The 23,383-nt window shown below is 40.5% G+C and overlaps 1 protein-coding gene across 2 annotated transcripts in view; it reads right to left on the bottom strand.

Annotated features, from left to right (window-relative positions):
- Window positions 1-20,699, bottom strand: part of UBE2R2 (ubiquitin conjugating enzyme E2 R2) — a 100,883-nt gene extending 80,184 nt beyond the window's left edge. For both annotated transcript variants that reach the window (XM_034664030.1, XM_034664031.1), the window contains exon 1: window positions 20,201-20,699. In XM_034664030.1, the coding sequence (XP_034519921.1) occupies window positions 20,201-20,377 (177 nt within the window). In that variant the 5' untranslated portion in view covers window positions 20,378-20,699. The remainder of the gene's footprint in view (window positions 1-20,200) is intronic.
- Window positions 20,700-23,383: the final 2,684 nt, after the last annotated feature.

Below are 23,383 nucleotides of genomic sequence, written 5' to 3'. Positions count from 1 at the left end.
GGAGCCTGATGGGGGGCTCGATCCCAGAACGCCAGGATCATGCCCTGAGCCACGCAGGCGCCCCTATTTACTTACTTTTTTAAGTAGGCTCCACAAACAGCATGGAGCCCACCGCAGAGGTTGAACTCACAACCCTGAGTTCAAGAACTGGACTGAGATCAAGAGTTGGACACCGAGGGGCGCCTGGGTGGCACAGCGGTTAAGCCTCTGCCTTCGGCTCAGGGCGTGATCCCGGCGTTATGGGATCGAGCCCCACATCAGGCTCCTCCGCTATGAGCCTGCTTCTTCCTCTCCCACTCCCCCTGCTTGTGTTCCCTCTCTCGCTGGCTGTCTCTATCTCTGTCNCTATCTCTGTCGAATAAATAAATAAAATCTTTTAAAAAAAAAAAAGAGTTGGACACCAAACCAACTAAACCACCCAGTTACCCCTGAATTAAACACTTTTTTTAGATCATTTTTTCAGATTTTATTTATATGAGGGAGAGAGAGAGAGCGAGTAGGCAGGGGAGGAGCAGAGGGATAGAGAGAATCTCAGGCAGAGCTGGATCCCACCCCCTGCGATCACAATCTGAGCTGAAAACAAGAGTCAAACATTTAACGGACTGAGCCACCCAGGCACCCCTGAAGTGAATACTTTAAATGGTAAAATTACATGGAATGTAAATAACATCTCAATAAGATGGTTACAAAAAAATTATTGGAGTTAGTAATAACTACATAGAAAAGTAAGCAAAAAAAGTTAATTACATGGAAAACAAAATATTATGTGGGAAATAAAAAGCAATATTTTACTACATCTTAAGATTGTAAATAGTGAAGATCTATAATTATGATATAACTGTAGGGAAACTGGAGGAATATATGTGCATGTATGTGTGAAATGTATGTGCATGTATGTCAGAGGGAAAGAGAAGGCAGTGAAGGAATTTAAAAAGAAATCCTTATCTCCCATGGTGGGCAATCACAGATAATGAATAAAATTTAAAAATCAAAAAGTAGTAATAGAAGCACAATATTAAGGCGGTAAATACCAAAATAATTAGCTATAAGAATTAGAAGTTCTGGGGCGCCTGGGGGGCGCAGTCATTAAGCATCTGTCTTCAGCTCAGGGCGTGATCCCAGCGTTCCGGGATCGAGCCTCACATCAGGCTCTTCCTCTGGAAGCCTGCTTCTTCCTCTCCCACTCCCCCTGCTTGTGTTCTCTCTCTCACTGGCTGTCTCTGTCAAATAAATAAATAAATAAAATCTTAAAAAAAAAAAAAAAGAATTAGAAGTTCTTTTCCTGGAGTGGTGGGAATGGGGAGGGGCTCTCTGGGGAACTATTTTATGACATAACTTAAGAGATTTATTTACTTTTTAAAAGGTTTAGTTATTTCAGAGAGAGAGAGTTGTGGGAGGGGCAGGGCATAGAATCCTCAAGTGCACTCCCAGTGGAGTGCGGAGCCCGATGGGAGGGCTCATCCCAGGGCCCTGAGATCATGACCTGAGCCAAAATCAAGAGTCAGAGGCTTAAGTGACTAAGCCACCCAGGCGCTCCTATTCATTTGGAGAGCACGCATATGCCTGAGCAGCATAGGGGCAGAGGGAGAAAAATCTCCAAGTTGACTCCTCACTGAGCATGGAGCCTCACCCAGGGCTCAACCATATGACCCTTGAGATCATGACCTCAGCAAAAACTAAGAGTCAGACACCCAACCTACTGAGCCACCCATGCACCCCTATGAAATAACTTTGTAGAACCCATCTGATTCTTTAAACTAGAGACGGGTAAAACTTTGATTTCTAAAAAATTGTTAACTCAAGGGGTGCCTGGGTGGTTGAGCTGGTTAAGCGTGTTCCTTCAGCTCAGGTCATGATCTCGGGGCCCTGGGATTCTCAGGGTCCTGGGATGGAGCCCCTCATCAGGCTCCCTGCTCAGCGGGGAGCCTGCTTCTCCCCCTCCCTCTGCTACTCCCCCTCCTTGTGCTCTGTCAAATAAATAAATAAAATCTTTTTTTAAAAAACTGTTAACTAAATACAAGAAATCTAAAGTCTAGAAACTATCTGAAAATTGGGAGGATATACAGCAGAGAGGAAGTAGATAGACAATATTTTGTGATCATTCTCCATAGCAAAATCAGACAGCTTTTAAAGTACAAAAATTAATGCTATTTAGTACTAAACTATACACTTAAAAATGGTTAAAATGGTAGGGGGTGCCTGGCTAGCTCAGAAGTAGAACATACTACTCTTGATCTCAGGGTTGTGACTTCAAGCCCCATGCTGGGCATGCAACCTACTTTAAAAATTTTCTTTACATGATTAAAATAGGAAATTTTATGTTATATATATTTACCACAATTTTAAAAATAAATGATTTTTTGGGGGGCGCCTGGGTGGCACAGTCGTTAAGCATCTGCCTTCGGCTCAGGGTGTGATCCCGGCGTTGTGGGATCGAGCCCCACATCAGGCTCCTCCACTATGAGCCTGCTTCTTCCTCTCCCACTCCCCCTGCTTGTGTCCCCTCTCTCGCTGGCTGTCTCTCTCCGTCTAAATAAATAAATAAAATCTTTAAAAAAAATAAAATAAAAATAAATGATTTTTTTAATTAAAAAAAAGCAAAAAACACCCCCCAAACACCTCTGGAAAGTATGACCAGGGATATGGGAAGGGGTGGTAGAATATTCAGCACATAAAACTTTTCATTTAATATCATCCTACACTATTTTTACCTCGCACATATTATTACTTATAAAGTTAAAACTCAAAACGGGAGCAGGGGGCACCTGGGTGGCTCAGTCAGTTGGGAGTCTGCCTTCAGCTTGGGTCATGATCCCAGGGTCCTGGAATCAAGCCCCACATCGGGCTCCCTGCTCAGCAGCGGGGAGCCTGCTTTTCCCACTGCCTGCTGCTCCCCCTTCTTGTGTGTGCGCTCTGCCAAATAAATAAATAAGATCTTTAAAAAAAACAAAACAAAAAACTCAAAACGGTGTTGCTAACACTAACAGCAACTAACATTTACTGAGTGCTTTTTACATAGCAGGCACGTTCTAAGTACTTTTACATGTACTAACATATTTAATTTTCACAGTATTCCCAACAAGGTAGATGCCACATTTCCCCCCATTTTACAGAAAAAACTAAAGGCCTACAGAGGTTATATAATTTGCCCAACATCACAGGCTTAGAACCAGAACCTAGCCATCTGACTCCATAGCCCATATATATATTTTTAAGATTTTATGTATTTATTTTAGAGAGAGAGAGAATATGAGCAGGGGGAGGGGTGGCAGAGGGACAAGCATACACCCTGCTGAGCATGGAGCTGGACTAGGGGCTCAATCCCAGGAACCTGAGATCATGACCTCAGATAAGGCAGATGCTTATCTGAGCCACCCAGATGCCCCCAGAGCTCATATTTTTAACCACTATATTATAATACCTCTCTATTAACATTAAGAAAGATTGAGATTTAGCACAAAACTCAAAGGATCACTAAAATACATAATGCCTACTGTTTAACTCCACTGAGAAATAAATATTAATAGTTTAAGTTTTAGCCTTGAGTCTATAGTCTCTAAAGTTATTTGTAGGGACTAAAGTCACAACCCATAAAAACCCAAGAAATTAGTTGCACTAAATAGCACTTACCAAAAAACAACAAAAAAAAACGAACTATAAGCCTTTACTAAAGAAAATAAACATAATTCAACTTTTACTCACTGCCTTCTACTTGATTAACTCATGAGGATGTAGAAAAAAGAGTAACACGCTATTCTTTAGCTCTCAAGTAATAGGTTCTTCCGTAGATCTTCATGGTTAGCTCTATCCCTTCCTTAGGATCACATTCCAAAAGTCATATTTCTTCAGAAATATCTAAAATGTCACACACAAGATATTTAATTTCCCGACTTCAGACCCTACTTCACTATTTCACTCTTTTCTCCTTAGCACTTAACCACTTTCTAAGGTGCCATATATTTTTTTGTTCTTTGTCTATCTCTCCAACTAAAACATAAGTACCATGAGTCAAGTGTTTTGTTCATTGTATCCTCAACACCTACAACAATGCCTGATCATAGTAAGCACTCAATACTGGTAACCAAAAGTATACATAAATAAAAATGATAAACTTTAAATGTACTGCATGTTCCTGAAGTTAATACTGATAGTTTTAATTATATGAGAAAACATAACAATGATTTACTTAAACGATCATAAAGCATTACATAAGAAGCTAAAACATTCAGTTTAGCAATACTTTTCACTAGTTTCTCATTTACTAAGTAAATTTGTTATTGCCTCAAATACATTAGATATGTTATGAAGTAATTTCCTTGTCTGAACAACAATCAAAAATTTTCCTTGACTGAACTAAAATCATCATATACCAAAAAATAATCCCCAACCCCCCCCCAAAAAACCAAACTCATCATATACAAAAATCCTTGGAGTAAAATTATACAAGCTATTAACACAAAAATTCCAAAGCTTAAAGAAAAACTTTAGTTATAATTTCACAGGTGTATGTGTGTCACGGTTGCATGGGAAGATAGTATTTGGTGGTAGAGAAGCATATAAATATAAATTTTAAAATACCCTTTTTTGACTAATAAAAAATGTATATGCATCTTTGTAACATAAAGGCATTCTACTCATAAAATAAAGAAAAACAGAATCATACCGAATATCAAGAATAGGAACCAGAATCAGGAATCAGAATCACCTGGAAATGCCCACCAGATTCCCATGTCCCTCCCTAGAACATTCTCATTCCTTTCTCAGATGTAGTGTACAAATACATTCTCCTAGTACATGGCTTGTCTTTTCATTCTCTTATCTGTGTCCTTGACAGAAAATAGTTTTAAATTTTGATGAAGTTCACTTCATCGATTATTTCTTTCAGGGTTCATGCCTTTGGTGCTGTATCTAAGAAATCTTTGCCAAACTCAAGGTCAAGAAGACTTTTTCCAATGCTTTCTTCCAAGGGTTTTACTGCTTTATGATCTACATTTAGGTTTGTAAATCCACTTTGAGTTAATTTTTGCATGTGATACGTTTAGGTTGAGCCTCACTTCTTAACATACAGATGAGCAATATTTGCAACACCATATGTTGAAAAGACTGTCCTTTCTCCAATGAATTATGTTTGCACCTTTGTCAAAAAAATCAGTTGACTATATTTGTGTAAATCTATTTCTGGGTTCTCTATTCTGTTCCTTTACTTCAATAAATCACGCTGTCTTGATTAGCATTACTTTATATTACATCTTAAAATTGGGTGTTGTGACTCTTCTAACTTTGTTCTTTTTCAAAATTTTTTTGGCTGCAGCACCTGGGTGGCTCAGTCGGTTGAGCTTCCAACTCTTGGTTTCCACTCAGGTCAGGGTCTCCTGGGTCATGAGACACAGTCCTGCAACAGGCTCCATGCTCAGTGGGAAGTCAGCTTGAGATTCTCTCCCTCTGCCCCTCACTCTACTCACTCTCTCAAATAAGTGAAATCTTTTTAAAAAATTGTTTTGGCTAATCTAATTCCTTTAATTTTCCACATATAATTATTTAAAACCAAGGCATAGTAGCCAACTATTTAATGGTTTCTTAGCACTCCAGAAAATTGTCATTTTCACTATTGCACCTTATCTTGTCAAAACCAGTTCAAGGCCAGCTGGGGTGGCTCAGTCAGTTAAGCGTCTGCCTTTAGCTCAGGTCATAATCCCAGGGATCAAGCCCTGGTGTGTCAGGCTCCCTGCTCAGTGGGGAGTCTGCTTCTTCCTCTCCTTCTGTCCCTCTCCCCACTAAAAAAAAAAAAAAAAAAAAAAGGAAAAACAGTTCAAAGTATCTTCTCTATATGCATTATGGAGATGTTCATAATTTTTGATCCAATATACTCAGTACCAGAAACTTACGTGAAAAACACACAAATACAGATATAAAAATGTATTCAACATAGCATTGTTTAGAAAGCAAAATAAATCCCCAGGTCCAACAAAAGAGAAAAGGTCAAATAATGGATAGCTGGGAAAATGTTCAAATATATTAAGTTTAAAAAATGAATACACAGTATCTAATTTTTTAAATGAACGATGGCATATTCAGAAGAAAATATATTAAAAGTATTACTTCTAGGGGTGCCTGGCTGGCTCAGTTGCTGATCTCGGGGATCGTGAGTTCAAGCCCCACGATGGGCAAAGAGCTAACTTAAAAAAAAAAAAAAAGTATTTTTAAGTAGCATCATTACAAGTGACTTTTTCCTCTATAGGTTCAGGAACTTTTAAAGTTTTCTACAATAAACGTGTCAACTTACAAGGGGAATTAACATTTTTTTGACACTTTATTTTTTTAAAAGGTGTTATTACCATTATCACAGTAAAATACACAGGTAACTTCTGTATCAGCCTGTACCTTATTTCTATCAAGTTTGTTCGTAGGATATGAATCATCCACATGACAATGTTTTAGGAGAGCCTACTTTAAACCCCCCAAATTCTTCTATTCTGTCATGACAGCGGCAAACACAATTTTCTCCACACTTGCCTTCATGTTTAACTTGGACAGAATTGTAAGCACAATATCTTAAGTTACATCATCTATAAATGACACATGGGGAAAGATCTTTGCAACAAGCCATAGATCTGACAAATGATGACCTTTATGCAAACAGCCTTTATCTTATTTAAAACAAACAAAAACAAAACCTAAAGAAAAATGGGCAAAGGACAAGCATAGATAACTTATACATACATTACAAATGGCCAATGACATGAAAGCTAAATTTCTTTCACAGTTAAGAGAAACATTTATCAGAACTGCAAATGTGGGGGGGCGCCTGGGTGGCTCAGTCGTAGAGCATCTGCCTTCGGCTCAGGGCATGATCCCAGTGGTCTGGGATCGAGCCCTACATCAGGCTCCTCTGCTGGGAGCCTGCTTCTTCCTCTCCCACTCCCCCTACTTGTGTTCCCTCTCCCGCTGGCTGTCTCTACCTCTGTCAAATAGATAAACAAAATCTTTAAAAAAAAAAAAAAAAAAAAACTGCAAATTTGATAGTTTGACAATACCAATATACATTATATTATGTAATAAAAATTAGTATTTCTGAAGGATAATTTGACTTTCTAGTAAAATTTAAATACATATATCCTTTAATCTAGCAAATCTACTTACAAAAATATAAAGATATGTAAGAATGTCCCTTTGAGCTTTGCTTGTAAGAGTAAAAAGCTAGGGGCACCCGGGTGGCTCAGTTGGTTAAGCATCTGCCTTCAGCTCAGGTCATGATCCCAGAGTCCTGGGATCAGGCTCCATGTCAGGCTCCTTGATCAGCAGGGAGCCTCCTTCTCCCTCTGCCTGCTACTCCTCCTGCTTGTGCTGTCTAAAGAGTAAATAAAATCTTAAAAAAAAAAAAAAAGTTGAAAGTCTTATTTAAAAAAAAAAGTAAAAAACTAAATTAATTGTCTATCAATTGGGGAATAAAGTATATCTTTAACAGAATACTGTGCAACAGTTACAAATACTGAGACAATCCATAAATATTGATAATGGAAAGATCTCCAAGATAAACTATTAAGTTTAAAAGCAAGGTGCAGAAAAATGCTTGTAAGTATAATCCATCTTTTTTTTTAAGATTTATTTTAGAGAGAGAGAATGTGTAAGCACAGGGAGGGGCAGAGAGAGGGAAACTCAAGCAGACTCCCTGCCAAGTGGGAAGCCCAACTCAGGGCTGGATCCCACAACCCCGAGATCATGACCGAGCCAAAATCAAGAGTCAGACGCTTAACTGACTGAGCCACCCAGGCGCCTCTAAGTATAACCATATTTATAGTTTAAAAATGCACAGATATGTTTGTATATGCACAGAATATTTTCTGGAGGATTAAATGTCAAACAATTAAGTGATTTTCAGGGAGAGAAAGACTTTCATCTGCTTGAATTTTTTCCTAGAGAAACAATAACTTAATCCCCTTACTAAATGTCCCTCATTACATCGTTAATGTTATAAAATTCCAGTATAATACCTGCATGATAGATTTCACTCCAAGGAAGTTAGTATTTTTCTCCAACAAATCTACTAACCCAAACTTAGTTCCATGAGATATGAGAAGGTGAAATATGACTAGATTTATGCATGGGAAATTTTATGAATTAAAGCAGAGAAGAAATAATGCAGAAAAGATATTCAACTAGCTAAATTTGGGGCTAGAGCTTTCCATGATTATGTCTGGTGACCCCCAGTGTTTGAAACATAGTAAACTTCCATTACTCTTAGTATTACAGTAACATCCTTTAGTTTATAATAAAATATAATTATCACCAGTCCAATAGTGAATTCCTTAAAACTGAAGACAGCATACATTCAATTGGCAACAAATAAAGTTAAAAAGAGAGAGAGAGAGAAAGTGTTGGTGAAGATGTAGAGAAAACAGAACGCATACAGACGTTGCTGGTAGGAATGTGAAAAGGTGCAGCCACTTTGGAAAACAGTCTCAGTTCCTCAAATGGTACACAGAGTTCTCATATGACCCAATAATTCTATTCCTAGGTAAATACCCAAGATAATGAAAACATAGGTCCACATTGATATTTGTGTAAGTGTTCATATCAGCATTATTTTTAAGAGCCAAATAGTAGAAAACAACTCAAATGTTCATACACTGGAACACTGAAAAGGAATGAAGTACTATGATACATGCTATAATATAGGAACTTTGAAAATGCTATGCTAAGTTAAAGAAGCCAATCACAGAAGACCATGTTATATGATTCCATTTATATGAAATATAAACCTGTACATTTACAGAATAGGGAAAGATACAGTCATACAAAGTAGACTGGTTGCCTAGGGCTTGGGGAGAAATGGGGAGTGACTGCTAATGGGTATGGGATTTTTTTGGGTGAAGAAAATGTTCTAAAATTGATTGTCACGATGGTCGTAAAACTCTGTGAATATACTAAAAAACACTGATCTGTATATCTAAATAAGTGAATTATATGGCATGTGAATTATATCTCAATAAAGCTGAGCAGGAGGAGGTAGGGGGAGGAGGAGGAGGAGGGATGCCCTGATGGCTCAGCTAGTTAAATGTCCAACTCTTGATTTCAGCTCAGGCCCTGATACCAGAGTTTTGAGAGGGAGCCCTGCATCAGGTTCCGCACTGAGCATGAAACCTTCTTAAGATTCTCTCCTCCTTCTGCTCTCTGGCCCTTCTTCTCCCCTTCCTAAAAGAAAAGGAAAGAAAAGGAAAGAGAAGAATGGTAAAATTATCAAGTAAGAAAGTCTTAAGAGGCATATCAACCAGATGCAACTGTGGATTTTATTTTGGATAGATTCAAACTAACTTAGAAGTTTATCTATGAGACGACTGGGACAATCTGAATATTAGAAAATATGAAGGAATTTTTTTTTTAATTTGAGTATATTTGACACACAATTTTACATTAGCTTTAGGTGTAGGAACTACTGTTTATGAAGTTTAAGAATAATGAAGTGCGCCTGGGTGGCTCAGTCAGTTAAGCGTCTGACTCTTGAAGCTCAGGGCTTGATCTCAGTTCAAGCTCCACATTGGGCTCCATGCTGGGTTGTGGAGCCTACTTTAAAATACTAATAATGATGCAATTATATTCTTAAAAAGAATTCTTATCTTTTTGGGACTCCAGTATTTAGGGATGAAAGGACAGGGTGTCTGGCTTTACCTTATAACAATCTAAATGGGAGGAGTTTAGGTTACAGGGGTGAACCTGAAAAGTTTTCAGGAGATCATTCACAGTGAACTGGGTTTTTAAAATATAAGCCGAGTTCCCCAGACTAAAGAGAGCAGGAGAAATGTTGAAAAGGGCATTCCAGGCAGGTAACAACTTAGGCAATGGCACTGCGAAAAATTACCTATGGGGCAAGAACTAGAAATACAGTGGGAAAAGTAAGGACGGACAGATTATGAATGGCCTTGTATGCCACACAAAGAAATTTTTACTTAATTTTGTGGAAGATGAGCAGATATCTATCTTTCTTTCTTTCTTTCTTTCTTTCTTTCTTTCTTTCTTTCTTTCTTTCTTTCGGAGACAAGTCAGATTAGAGCTTTAGAAAGGTTACTCTGGTGGCATCATTGACTGGAGGGGTATAAGACAGTAAAGAGGCTACTGTCACAGTCTAAGTGAGTGAGAACTGAGTATAAACTTACACGGTAGTGGCAGGAATGAAGAGGAGGGGCTAAAATAGCAGAGACATGAGGTACTAAAAATAATTAGATATGTAGAAAGAGGAAGCAGAAATCATCTTAACTGATTTCCAGCTTCCAGGCTTGTGTGACTGGGTAGACACTGTACAATATCCAGGAGAGTGAATATAGAAGAGGCTTACGAAAAAAGGCAGAGTCCAGTTTAGTGTTTAAGTGTTTAGTATAGATAGGACATAATTTTTTAAAAATTTTAAAAAGGCCATACTAGTAGAAATGTCTAATAGTTCTAATTAGAGATATACACTTCAGGACATACTCGGTAGCTCAAACAATAACCCAGGAAAGCGTGTTTATAATAATTCACACACACAGAAATTTAACCTACTTTAAAAGTTCCCTCCCTACTCCAACTTGTTAATAATTAATTCATTCAAGGTATATATGTAAACAATATAGGCAAGATGTAGTTAATCTATAGATGTCCAGGTTGCTATGCTTCTTGGCAGGTCTGGGTAATGCTTCTCACCATCACTGCTCTAAAATTCTTAACCTCTTCTAAGTAAGTTTCATAGTATTTATTTTTTTAAGATTTATTTATTTATTTATTTGAGAGAACGCACAAGCAAGTGAGCAGATGGGCTGGTGCCTGCGCGTGCACGCACGCGCACACACACACGAGGGGGGGGAGCACAGGGAGAGGGAGAAACAGACACTCCACTGAGCAGGTATGTGCCGCCTCCATGGCCTCCCCCCCGCTGCTGCTGCTGCTGCTGGTTCCCAGGACCCTGGGATCAGCACCTGAGATGAAGGCAGACACTTAATTGACTGAGCCACCCAGGAGTCCCAGTTTTATAGTATTTAAATTACAAGAGGAATCCTATACAAAGATCATAATTTTCTATATTACTATATAGCCAAGATTTCAATCTTAATTTTTAGCTAAAACTTTGGTCATCAAGAACATGAGATCTAGGGGCACCTGGGTGGCACAGTGGTTAAGCGTCTGCCTTCGGCTCAGGGCGTGATCCCGGCGTTATGGGATCGAGCCCCACATCAGGCTCCTCCGCTATGAGCCTGTTTCTTCCTCTCCCACGCCCCCCTTGTGTTCCCTCTCTCGCTGGCTGTCTCTATCTCTGTCGAATAAATAAATAAAATCTTAAAAAAAAAAAAAAGAACATGAGATCTAATTCCGACAACCAAGCAACTACAGATAAAATGTCAAAACCAAATAAAATGCAATTTCTTCCCAAAAGGGAAAGCACAACTAGAGTAACCAAGCAGTCCAAATATTTAGTCACGTTAGTCTATCACATGTCCTAGACTAAGGGTTGACCACCTAACGTCTATGGAATTCAGATTATCAGTAATTCCTTGAAATTCCATGCAGAATTAGGAGGGAGGGGGGCTGTCATTCTCAAAGGCTGTGACTCCCCCAAAGATAAGCACTTACTCTCTTTTAGGTCCTCTACCAAATGCTAAGGAAATTCAAAGACCCAGTGGCATTTCTTAACGAGCTCATAATCCAAGAGCATTTAGACTCATACACTACTAGATTTGATCACAAAGAAAAAAACTGATTTCCTTAATACAATACTTACATATCCTCAAATAACTTTTCCAGTTTTGCCACCTACTAGCACCATTTTTAATTTAAGGAACTTCTCTGTACATAACTTATTCTGTAGTTTTCCAATAAAAAATCTTCAGAAAAAAGTTACATTAGGTGGAGATTTAATTAAAAACTCAGGAAGTGCTCTCATTTTAAAGACCCCCCCTTTAAAAAAAAAAAAAAGATTTATTTTAGAGAGAGAGAGCACAAGTGGGGAGAGGGGCAGAGAGAGGAGACAAGCAGACTCCCGGCTGAGGTGGAGCCCAATGCTGCTGCAGGGCTGATCCCAGGACCCTGAGATCAGGACCTGAGCCAAAACCCAGAGTTGGATGCTCAGTCAGGTGTCCCTACAGCCCTTTTAACACAAGATTCTTTAAATCTTAAATCTAAATCCTGTATTATTTCCTTAACTTCAATAAGACATTTCACTCTTTGTCTAGCAAATTTTCTCATTCTTATTCAGAGTAAATGTTGAAATATGATTTAAAAATTCCAAAGAACTCAGGGTAGGAAGCCTGAGAACACAGTTATTATACTTTTTTTTTTTTTTAATATTAGCACGGAAGTTTTTCCACAGGGCTTAGTCCTTAACAGCTTGAATACATCATTATTCCTGTTTAGCCAATGGGGGAAAAAGCAGTTGAGTGATTAAGATCGAGATGGACCTGAAGTAATAAGTGTTGTTTTTTTAATCCAATTACCAGAATTCAAATGAGCTTTGCCCCCTTCAGAGCAAATACCTCAGAAGGCTGGCTATACCCCCACTCAAACAGTACTACACCCACATTGCTCAAAACAATTCAGAATTCTTTTTTTTGCGAACTGCCTTCAGAGCCTATTGCGCAACTTCTTAATGTTCTTACTGGTGGTAAATCTTTCCTTCTTTAGTGTGGACTTTGTTTTGTTTCATTTAATATCCAAAACTGACTCAGATTCAACCTGATAAGGTAAATAACCTGAGTAATACTATTTTTCAATCAAAAATGACCTGTGAATATAGGGATGCCTGGGTGGCGTAGTCAGTTAAGCTCTTGGTTTCAGCTCAAGTCGTGATCTCAGGGTGATGAGACTGAGCCCGGAGTCTGGCTCCATGCTCCGCACAGAGTCTACTTAAGACTTTCTCCCCCTCTACCTCTGCCTGTCTCTCTTTCTCTAAAAATAAATAGAACTTTTTTTTTTAATGACATGTGAAAATAAAATATTACACTAATTTTACCTGTGCCTCTGCCAACAATTTCAAAAGTTGCAAATTATATGAAGGATATTGTTTTGTATAACAAAACTTTTTGTCTTATTACATATATCACATATGATTATAAGTAAACTTAAAAATCTTATTTCTAGGGTGCCTGGGTGGCTCAGTCAGTTCATCGTCTGCCTTTAACTCAGGTCATGATCCCAGGGTCCTGGGATCAGGCCCCATATCAGCCTCCCTGCTTAGCAGGGAGTCTACTTCTCCCTCTGCCTCCCCCACCCCACCACTTGTGCTAGTTCTCTCTCACACAAAAAAAATAAATAAAACCTTTAAAATAATAATCTTACATCAAAAACTAACGATGTTAGTTAATGATGTTGGCTAATTGAAAAAATATATATATATTTCTTCAGTCACTTGGGTGGCTCAATCAGTTAGGCATCTGACTTCAGCTCGGATAACGGTCTCAGGGTCCTGGGATCCAGCCCTGCTGTCTGGCTTTGTGTTCAGACAGGAGTCTGCTTCTCCCTCTTCCTCTCCATCTCTCTGTCCCTCTGTCCCTCCCCCTGCTCATGCTCTCTCCTTCTCTCAAATAAATAAACAAAATCTTAAAAAAAAAAATCTTGGGGCACCCAGGTGGCTCAGTCGGTTCAGCATCTGCCTTCGGCTCAGGTCGTGATCCCAGGGTCCTGGGATCCAGCTCCTCGCTCAGCAGGGAGCCTGCTTCTCTCTATGCCTGTTGCTCCCCCTGCTTGTGCACTCTCTCTCTGACAAATAAATAAAATCTTAAAAAAAAAAAATCTTGCTTCTAAGTTAAGTTATTCTGTTTCTACAAAGGATTACTATATATTGCCCCAACTGCTATAACTTTGCCAGTTCTTAATATTATAAATGGGGCCACGGTTATCAACAAGATAGTGATCGTTCAATATTTACCATCTGATTTACTATGAATGTTACTAAGTGAGCCACATAATCCAAATAATCCATAGGATTTATCCCTCAAATTAAACATCAGCTGCCCATGCAGCAAATACAGCAAAACAAATAATGAATTATGAAATTTCGAAATCCAGACACAGAACAGATTAAAACTATGGCACTGATTTAAAGATGCTGCAACAGAGGTGGGGCATACCACTTAACAGACTCAGCTGAAAGAACAACAATAAAAAAGCTTTAACCCTAAACTGCTCAAGTTTCCTATGATGCTTAAATATACTTGAAAAAATATTAAGGCATTATTATTTTAAAAGCATAAACCAATATCGCATTAAGAAATTTATCCCCCCGGGGCACCTGGGTGGCACAGGGGTTAAGCGTCTGCCTTCAGCTCAGGGCATGATCCCGGCGTTATGGGATCGAACCCCACATCAGGCTCCTCCGCTATGAGCCTGCTTCATCCTCTCCCACTCCCCCTGCTTGTGTTCCCTCTCTCGCTGGCTGTCTCTATCTCTGTCAAATAAATAAATAAATAATCTTTAAATAAATAAATAAATATGACCTTTCAAGCAAGATGGAGTTCTGTAGTCCTAAACCCTGAATTTCTAACTCTTCCTCACTCTATTTCCCCATAACTAGATCAGTAGAGGTGGACCAATTTGTTAGCTGGCCTCCTTTATTTCACTTGTCTCCAACAAGACAGGTTCTTCTGAAACCTTAAACTAGGATCAGTATTGCTAAGCTGCAAAGATGGAATAGAAGATTTTATCATGATAAATTGTAGTTATGTTGACAAATGCTCAAACTTTAAAGCTTTCAGCATGCACTCTAGCACGCTCTCTCTCAAATAGATAAAATCTTTAAAAAAAATTTAAACCTTTGATTTAAATTACCATTTACAATTGCATACGTAACACTTACACCTCACATTTCTGTAAAGTCTGCACAGATTTTTAAGAAGGTCACCAATGTCCTAATACTTTCCCTTACTATAGCTATTCTTCATACAGTACTCTGCCTTTGATGAGTACTCCATAAATACTACTTACTAACACATATCTCTGAAAAACAGGAATCAACATGCTGCAAACAAAGTATTAACTAGGGCTCAAATCCTGCAAAAAGAAACAATATTTTATCAAATTTAAGACACTGATGCTGGCGGGGGGGCGGGGTGGCTCAGTCGTTAAGTGTCTGCGTTCGGCTTAGGTCATGATCCCAGGGTCCCCTCATCGAGCCCAGCATCAGCATCGCAGAGCCCAGCATCAGCATCGCATCGGGCTCCCTGCTCAGCGGGAAGCCTGCTTCTTCCTTTCCCACTCCCCCTGCTTGTCTTCCCTCTCTCGCTGCCTCTCTCCCTGTCAAGTAAGTAAATAAAATCTTAAAAAAAAAAAAAAAAACAAAAAAAAAAACCACTGATGCTGGCATTCAAAAAAATCTTATTAGAAGATTTCAATGGAAGGTTCTCTCACATCTAAGTCTCAGAGTGCCACCTGGCTGATGGCAATTTTAAGACATCCCAATTTCCAACAAGTTAAAAACTAAAAAAAAAAAAAAAAAAAAGCAGCACTTTGGAATCAACTTAATAGGGCAAAAGAGTATTCTATAAAATACTGAGGTGCTATACTTTTGCCATGGGGGGGGAGACAGTGGGAGAACACTAAAACTACATTTACAATAGTGCCCCAAACCACTGGACATTAACTATGTTTCCATTTACAGTGTTGCTTTAGTTCACTCAGTACTCAAGACAAGTTCAGCTTCCACAAAAGGTAACAGCAAAAAGCTCTAAGAGGTATTCACAAAGTGAGGAAAAATTAAGAAATAAGATAGCTTTAACTGACAGGCTCATTATACAACTGTTTAAAAACAAACAAAAAAAAGCACTACTTTTATAATTTTAAAGTTAAGTTGCCTATCCAAATCCTTTAAAACAGGAATTCCTTTTTTTTTTTTTTAACATTTTATTTATTTATTTGACAGAGACAGCCAGCCAGAGACGGAACACAAGCAGGGGGAGTGGGAGAGGAAGAAGCAGGCTCATAGCAGAAGAGCCTGATGTGGGGCTCGATCCCCATAACGCTGGGATCACGCCCTGAGCTGAAGGCAGACGCTTAACCGCTGTGCCACCCAGGCGCCCCTAAAACAGGAATTCTTAACCTGTCGGTTAACCCTCTGAAAATGTATACAAACTAGTTTATATGTGCCAATGTCTTCCCAAAGAAAATGGTTTCTCAAAGGGATCCATATAACAAAAAGACTAAGAATCCCTTTCTTTTTTTTTTTTTTTTAAAGATTTTATTTATTTATTTGACAGAGAGAGAGAGACAGCCAACAAGAGGGAACACAAGCAGGGGGAGTGGGAGAGGAAGAAGCAGGCCTCCAGCCGAGGAGCCTGATGTGGGGCTCTCCCAGAACGCTGGGATCACGCCCTGAGCCGAAGGCAGACGCTTAACGACTGAGCCACCCAGGCGCCCCAAGAATCACTTTCTTAAAAAAATTGTTTCAACTATATCTTAAGAATCAGAGTCACAAAATAGAGTATGCTATTGCCAGCACCAAAGGTTAAGTTTGGTAGGGTCTGGGGTTTTTTTTTTTTGGGGGGGGGAGGCAGAAAATAGATTCATTTATTCGAGAACAATTAAAATAATACACACCCATTATTTTTAAGAACTATTGGAAGAGTTTCTTTAACATAAATCAAAGTGTTAAGCCTGATAAAGAAGTTTCGATTAAGGAAAACTTTCAGTATAAAACAAATACTTTTCTAAATTACCAGTTTGAAGTTTTCTAAAAATGGAAAAACCTATATTTCACTCACTCAGATTACTGAATAAAATCAAAACTACAAAAGTTAACTGCAATATTTTAAGTTTTCTTTATCATTTAAACTTTTATGTTATAAACATCATGCAAAAGACACACTCTTTTCTTTTTAAAGTAATCTCTCCTCCCAACATGGGCCTCGAACTCACAACCGAGAAATCAAGAGTCACATGCTCTACCAACTACTGTGCCAGCCAGGCACCCCTAGGCGCTCTCAATTTCTGATCTCTAGACTCACTGCTACCATGCTTTCAGATAAATAATGCAGGAGCTCCAAGGAGTTCTATACCAAAGCAGCCATACTAAGTTATGATCACTAGCAGGAATTATTTGAAAAGAGTGCTTTTTAAGTGAATGGGGTATGCTATTGCCAGGCCCAAAGGTTAAGTTTGGTAGGGTCTGGGGTTTTGTTTTTGTTTTTTTGTGGGGGCGGAGTTATTTGAAAAGATAGTGCTTTTTAAGTGAATGTGGTGAACCTGTTAAGTCATCATTAACTGCTCACTTCATCAACAATTTATTTGTCCAGTAACATAATAAAATTTCAACTTGCTCCACAGTAGCAAAATTAAGTTCAGAGGTGTTCTCTGTTCCAAGCCACTCCTACTTTGTGTTTTGTAATGACTGACCCCTAGGGGAAAAAGTAGAAGCAGCAAAGACGTTCACTTGGTAAGTCTAAGAGATCAAGAAACTGGACAAAAAGTAAGGCCAAAGAGATTATATAATATCCAGAAAAACAGGCACAAGAAACTACCTTTACCTATCATACATGCTGCCCCCAAACAGAGCTAAAAAACACACAGCTCGAGATATTTTTTTGAAATATTTAAAAAACAAAAGATGAATTGAAAAAAATTTGTAAAACGCAAGTCTCACCAGTCTCCACCACAACAGATGCCATAGTTAGAATGAAGCCAACTATTTCATTGTGAAAAAGATCAATAAGAAGCCTATTAACATGTAAAAGTAAATGAATAACGTTACGAAAAATTTAAAGAATGACTGGCTATCCCACTGCCTTCAGAAACTATTATGCGAAATAGAAAAAAGAATTTAACTCGAAAATAAATTATACTAAATGTTCAAGAACTATCATCTGATATGGGAGAACAGTGGTAGAAAAAGGTCTGTGCCAACTTTTAACTGCAGCTGTAATGGAACACACTAAAAGCCTTGTTTTATGACAAAAGCAGTGAAATAAAAAACAATGGTTTTAGACCTATCACCAGTGTTAACTGCTCATGACCATAAATTTGCCTTTTTCCAACAAAAGACTTTTGGGATAAAAGGCCATACGATAAGGAATAGAATATAAGAAAACAAAATTGACAAAATTCTCACACAAGACTAAAACATAAAACCTAAGAATTTTTATATCTTTTTAAATGTCATAATTAAAGGTAAAAAGATTGGGGTGCCTGGGTGGCTTAATCGGTTAAGCATCTGGCTTTGGCTCAGGTCATGTTCTCAGGGTCCTGAGACTGAGCCCTGCATCTGGCTCCCTGCTCAGCGAGGAGTCTGCTTCTCCCTCTCTTCCCCTCCCCACCGGTCGTGCTTGCTCGCTCTTTCTCAAATAAATAAAATCTTTAAAAAACAAAATAAAGGTAAAAAGATTAAGAAATCTAACATATACAATGAAATTCAACCATTCTTTCTTTAGTAGGACTGAAATTACAAAGCATTTAACTGAAATCAATGTTTGCCACTGTAGGGAATCCTCTTCCCATACTACCTATTTCAAACTGAGAGGATTCTCCACAGTCCTTTTCCTTATACTTAAGCAAAAATATTACAAATTTGCAACCCGCTATTTCCTTTCACAAAGCTTTTTTAAAACACTGAAGTGGAGATTATTCTAATTAGTACTCATTCACGTTGACTCTCAATTGTCCCAAACAGTGACACCTTATGGAAATTAAACTTTAGGTCACTGAAGTAGCCAGTAAACACAGCAATACCCTTCTTCAATTTGTCACTAATAACTTGTACGTTAATATCTGCATCTGAAAGGTATAGTGTATGGTAACCACAAGAGATTAAGCATATAGTTGGTAAGAGAAATGCTCTTACACAATATTCTAAAAATGTGCTTTTACTAGGTATTCACCAACTATCACAGGCATGAATATTAAACATCCCCCTGTCAATTCTTCACATTTTCTACAAAGTTGACCCAATTTCAAAGCTGACACTGAAGGTTCTACCTTTAGAAGGATAGAAAAACAAAACTGGGTAGTCCTAAAAATATACATCATAACTACATGACTAAGATACTCGTTCAAAACTTATGCCAAGATAGCCCCTCCCTTCAAAACAAACTAAGATTGACTCACTGCTCTATTTTACTTACTTTTGGAAATAAAATTAAATGGATTCCCTAGCATTAATTTCCTGTTTCTGCCTCCACCATTTAAAACATCCCACCTTCAATCTATGATTCGTCCCCACAAAAATGGTAAAATAAAAACAAACAAAAAACTCTCAATATCGCCAAGTTATCTTAAAATGTTAAAAAAGAAATGGAATAAAAAATGAAAACCACTGGATTCAGGAATGATAATAACCACCGTTTTAAAACCACGGGTGGCTAAGGAACAGTCCTACTCAGTGAGACCCTCTCACCTCAGATGATACTTTTGATCTGTGAGACGACCCCATTTGCTAGAGCTAACCACCTGAGTAAAACGTTTCACTTCTGTCTCCCTGAAGTGGGAAACTATCAATCTCCCTACATTACACGTTCCACCGTCTGAAGATATTTCTCCATGTAGGGGGGAAAAAGCCAGTAAAGTTGGTGGCAGGGTGAGGACAAAGGGCATTTTGAAATACCACTGAAGTAAACAGAGAATGAGAACAGCAAGGGGGCTAAATTAGCGTTCCCTCAAGTAGATAAAGACAAGGAAATGCAGGCACCCTTGTTTACCACCCCAAGGGTCCTAGTCATTACCGCCCACTGGAATGCCGAAGTTGGAACTACCACAGCGCAAGAAGCCCATCAAATCCTCAAAGTGTCAGTTCACTAGGCAGCCTCTGAAATGACAGGCTAAAACCCTTCCCCCCCCCTCACCCCCCAAAAAAGAAAGGTCCAATCCACCAACTGCAGGTCACTCTGCCCTCTGGGGCAGTTCCAGCCGGCGAGGGGATGGTTCAGAAGGGAAGACCAGAAAGGAAAGACCACATTTCTTCCCACATATCCTCAGCTGGGGAAACAAAACAAAGACAGCCCTCCTCCTCCGGTAGCCACTACCCTAGCCGGAGAGGCTTTCCTATTTCCCGGTGCAGTCTGGCCTCCAGCCCCCGCCCCCCATGACAAAGAAAAGGCACTTGGTGAGCAAGGCCTTCCTGCTTCCACGGATGGAGGGAGGGGGCTGCCGAGGTGAGGAGCCCCCTCAACACACTCGCGCTCACACTCTTGGCCCCGCAAGCGGCGGGGAGCGGAGGCCTCCGCCTGGGGAAGCCTGGTCTGGGAGGGGGTAGGGGTACCTTGAAGTAGCCGCCTTCGTAGAGGGTGTTGGGGGGTCCGAAGATGGCAACCTCCCAGTTGTAGAGGTCGGACTCATCCACCAGGGTGATCCGGAAGCCCTCCACCGGCTCCTCCTGCAGGGATTTCAGCTCGAGCATCAGGGCCTTCTGCGAGCTGGTCATCTGCTGCTGGGCCATCGCGGCAGCGGCGGCGGCGCCGGGCCGGAGCCCCAGTCCTTTCGCACCGGCCGGGACGGACAAGGCCCCTCCCCTCGGCTCGCCCTCCGCCGGGCCGCACAGGGCCCCTGTCTTCACACACCCGGCGGGCCGGACCAGGCCCCAGAAGGCCCGTGGGCCGGCCCGGGTCCTCCTCACACACGACGCGGGCCGGGCCGGGCCCTTTTCCTCACACTCGGGCCAGGTGGGGGGAGGGGCTGAGGGAGTTAGGGGAATTCGCTCCCGGTCCCGGGCCTCCCCCCCCCGGAGGGGGCCTCAACTTTGACGGGGGGGGGGGGGGGGGGGGGGGNCCCGCCCTCCTCCTCTCACTTCCCCGCCTCCTTTCCGCCTCCCAGCGCTGTGGCCGCGCTTTGTGACGCCGACGCGTGTCCCCCGCCCTTAAAGGGCCAAGCTGCTGTGGGGGCCGAGGGTAGCCACAGGGGATGCCTTTGGCCCCAAAATGACGGTTGCGCGGCTGGACGCCGCGGTTGCTGGGGAGCTCCCGGGAAGGGACCACTGGTCCTAGAGCTGTCAGCGCCTTCCCTTCCTTTTCCTATGTGTAGGAAGTATCCACAGGCTTCCACAGCCATCCTCCCTCGAACCCTGGTCCTCTGCAGGCCCCTCCCCGTGACACAAAGTCCGCCGTCCCTGCACTCAGTAGGTGCTTGACAAGAATATGCTGAGTTAATGAGTCACCGGTGGGAACAAGTGCCCCGACATATCTTGTTCAGGGCCTTCAAGCCCGTGTGTCCTTGGAGGGCAGGGTGTCACCAAGAGGGTGGGGTGGGGGAGCAGATTCCCATCCGAGAAATGGGGAAGGCAGATAGGCCAGCTTCTACTTCTCTTCTTAACTACAAAGAGGAAGTTGTGGGAAATAAAGAGAGAAGTAGTAACGCAGACTAAACCCGGGTTCCTGGCCCTTTCCTTTGATTTGGGGCAAGTGCTCTATCCCTCAGTTATTTGTAAAATGAAGTACTATGGGAGCACCTGGCTGGCTCAGTCCGTGAGCATGCGACCCTTGATCTCGGGGTTGTGAGTTCAAGCCCCACCTTGTGTGTGGAGATTACTTAAAAATAAAATCTTTAGGGGCGCCTGGGTGGCACAGCGGTTAAGCGTCTGCCTTCGGCTCAGGGCGTGATCCCGGCGTTGCGGGATCGAGCCCCACATCAGGCTCTTCTGCTATGAGCCTGCTTCTTCCTCTCCCACTCCCTCTGCTTGTGTTCCCTCTCTCGCTGGCTGTCTCTATCTCTGTCAAATAAATAAAAAATAAAATCTTTAAAAATAAATAAATAAAATAAAATCTTTAAAAAAAAAAAATTTTGTGGTTGAACTTTGACCCCCTATAGAGCCTTTGAGCTTGAAGGTCCTATCTAGAACTAAAGGACTTTTAAGAAAATCATAACTGAAGTGAGATGTGGAGACAGTCTTAAATCCTCATGATTTAGAATAGCCCGTTCTCTTGGGAAGGCATGTCCTGTGGTAACTGCTGAAACATTTCCAAGAAAAGTCAGGATACTATGAGAATTCCACACATTTAGAATTTTGAGATCAAAAAGATCCCAAGTTCCAACCCTGGCTCCACCATTTACATTATCCATTCCTTATTCATCAGCTTCTGTAATAAAAGGTTAATTACACCTAACTTAGAATATTGTAAGTATCAAATGAGATCATCTGTATACAGCATTTGACACAATGACTAGCACATGGTAAATGATCCATAAATAGGAACTTTAAAGAAAGGAAAAAAAATTTAAGGCATAGCTGTATTCTGGCTACCACCCCTTCCACCATTCTGACTTCCCTTCCTCTACCATTCAATTTAGGGACAAGAAGATTGCTGACCTGGAAACGTGGGAGATGATGTCGACACCTTTAATAACAAGGATGTGAGTAGACACATAGGCAGAAAGTTCATCTTCAAAGCATTTCACCCTCATAAACACATTACAGTCCCACCCTGACCCAGAAGATGGTAGATCCCTAGCCTAACCCACTGTAACATACACCCGACAGCCAGACCAGGAGCTGCTCCCTGAGTTCAAATAAACTCACAAATTCATAGTAAATATCTGCAATGGCCATGGCCCTAAGGTAGATGGCTAATAAACATATATCTGTCTTATAGTCTAGTGTGACAATGAGGTGTGTGTGATAAAATTCTCCATTCTTAGGCCGGAGGAAGTCTAGAATTTGTCTCATGCCTTTTTATCCTAGCAGGTAAGACATTGTTTATTAGTAGGTTTGCAACTGTGTCTTATTCATGCCTGGATCCACAGCAACCAGCACATTGTTTGACACAAAGTAGACACTAAGTGATTGTTCTCACTGGCTTACAGCCAAGGCAGGAAAACCATCAGTAACAACAACAACAAATTGAACCCCACCCTCCACCCCCATGTCTAATAGGACCTCTCAGACACATAGTAGGTGCTCAAGATATAAATTCCATAAGGATGACAAGTCTTGTTTATACAAGCTTCTTTTTTATATAGAAGCTACTACAATGTTTGACAGGTTGTAGGTACTCAAAATATATTTATCAGAAGAATGAAGGGCAGAAACAGCTTCCTAGGGCTTTCCCATAGTGTTTCATAATGACAGGTAAAATGTCTTGACTGATTGGTGCCCTCTGGTGGTAAAGAAAACAGGACACTTAGCCTCAGTCTGTAGGGCGTCACCTGGTGCTCTTCAGGGCTCTTTCTTTCTTTCTTTCTTTCTTTCTTTCTTTCTTTCTTTCTTTCTTTCTTTCCTTCTTTCCTTCTTTCTTTCTTCCTTTTTATTAAGATTTTATTTGTTTATTTGAGAGAGAGAGAGGGAGAAGCAGTCTCCCCTCTGAGCAGGGAAGCCCGACATGGGGCTCGATCCCAGCACCCTGAGATTATGACCTAAGCTGAAGGCAGACAATTAACTGACTGAGCCACCCAGGCGCCCCTCAACCAGGGGCCTTCTGAAGAACTGATTCTTTCTTCCAAAGAGAAAATATAT

The sequence above is a fragment of the Ailuropoda melanoleuca genome, chromosome 7 (genome assembly GCF_002007445.2).
Source record: "Ailuropoda melanoleuca isolate Jingjing chromosome 7, ASM200744v2, whole genome shotgun sequence".
NCBI classification, from domain to species: domain Eukaryota; kingdom Metazoa; phylum Chordata; class Mammalia; order Carnivora; family Ursidae; genus Ailuropoda; species Ailuropoda melanoleuca.
Note: the sequence above shows the minus strand (reverse complement) of the source record. Positions and strands in the feature narration are given on the sequence as shown.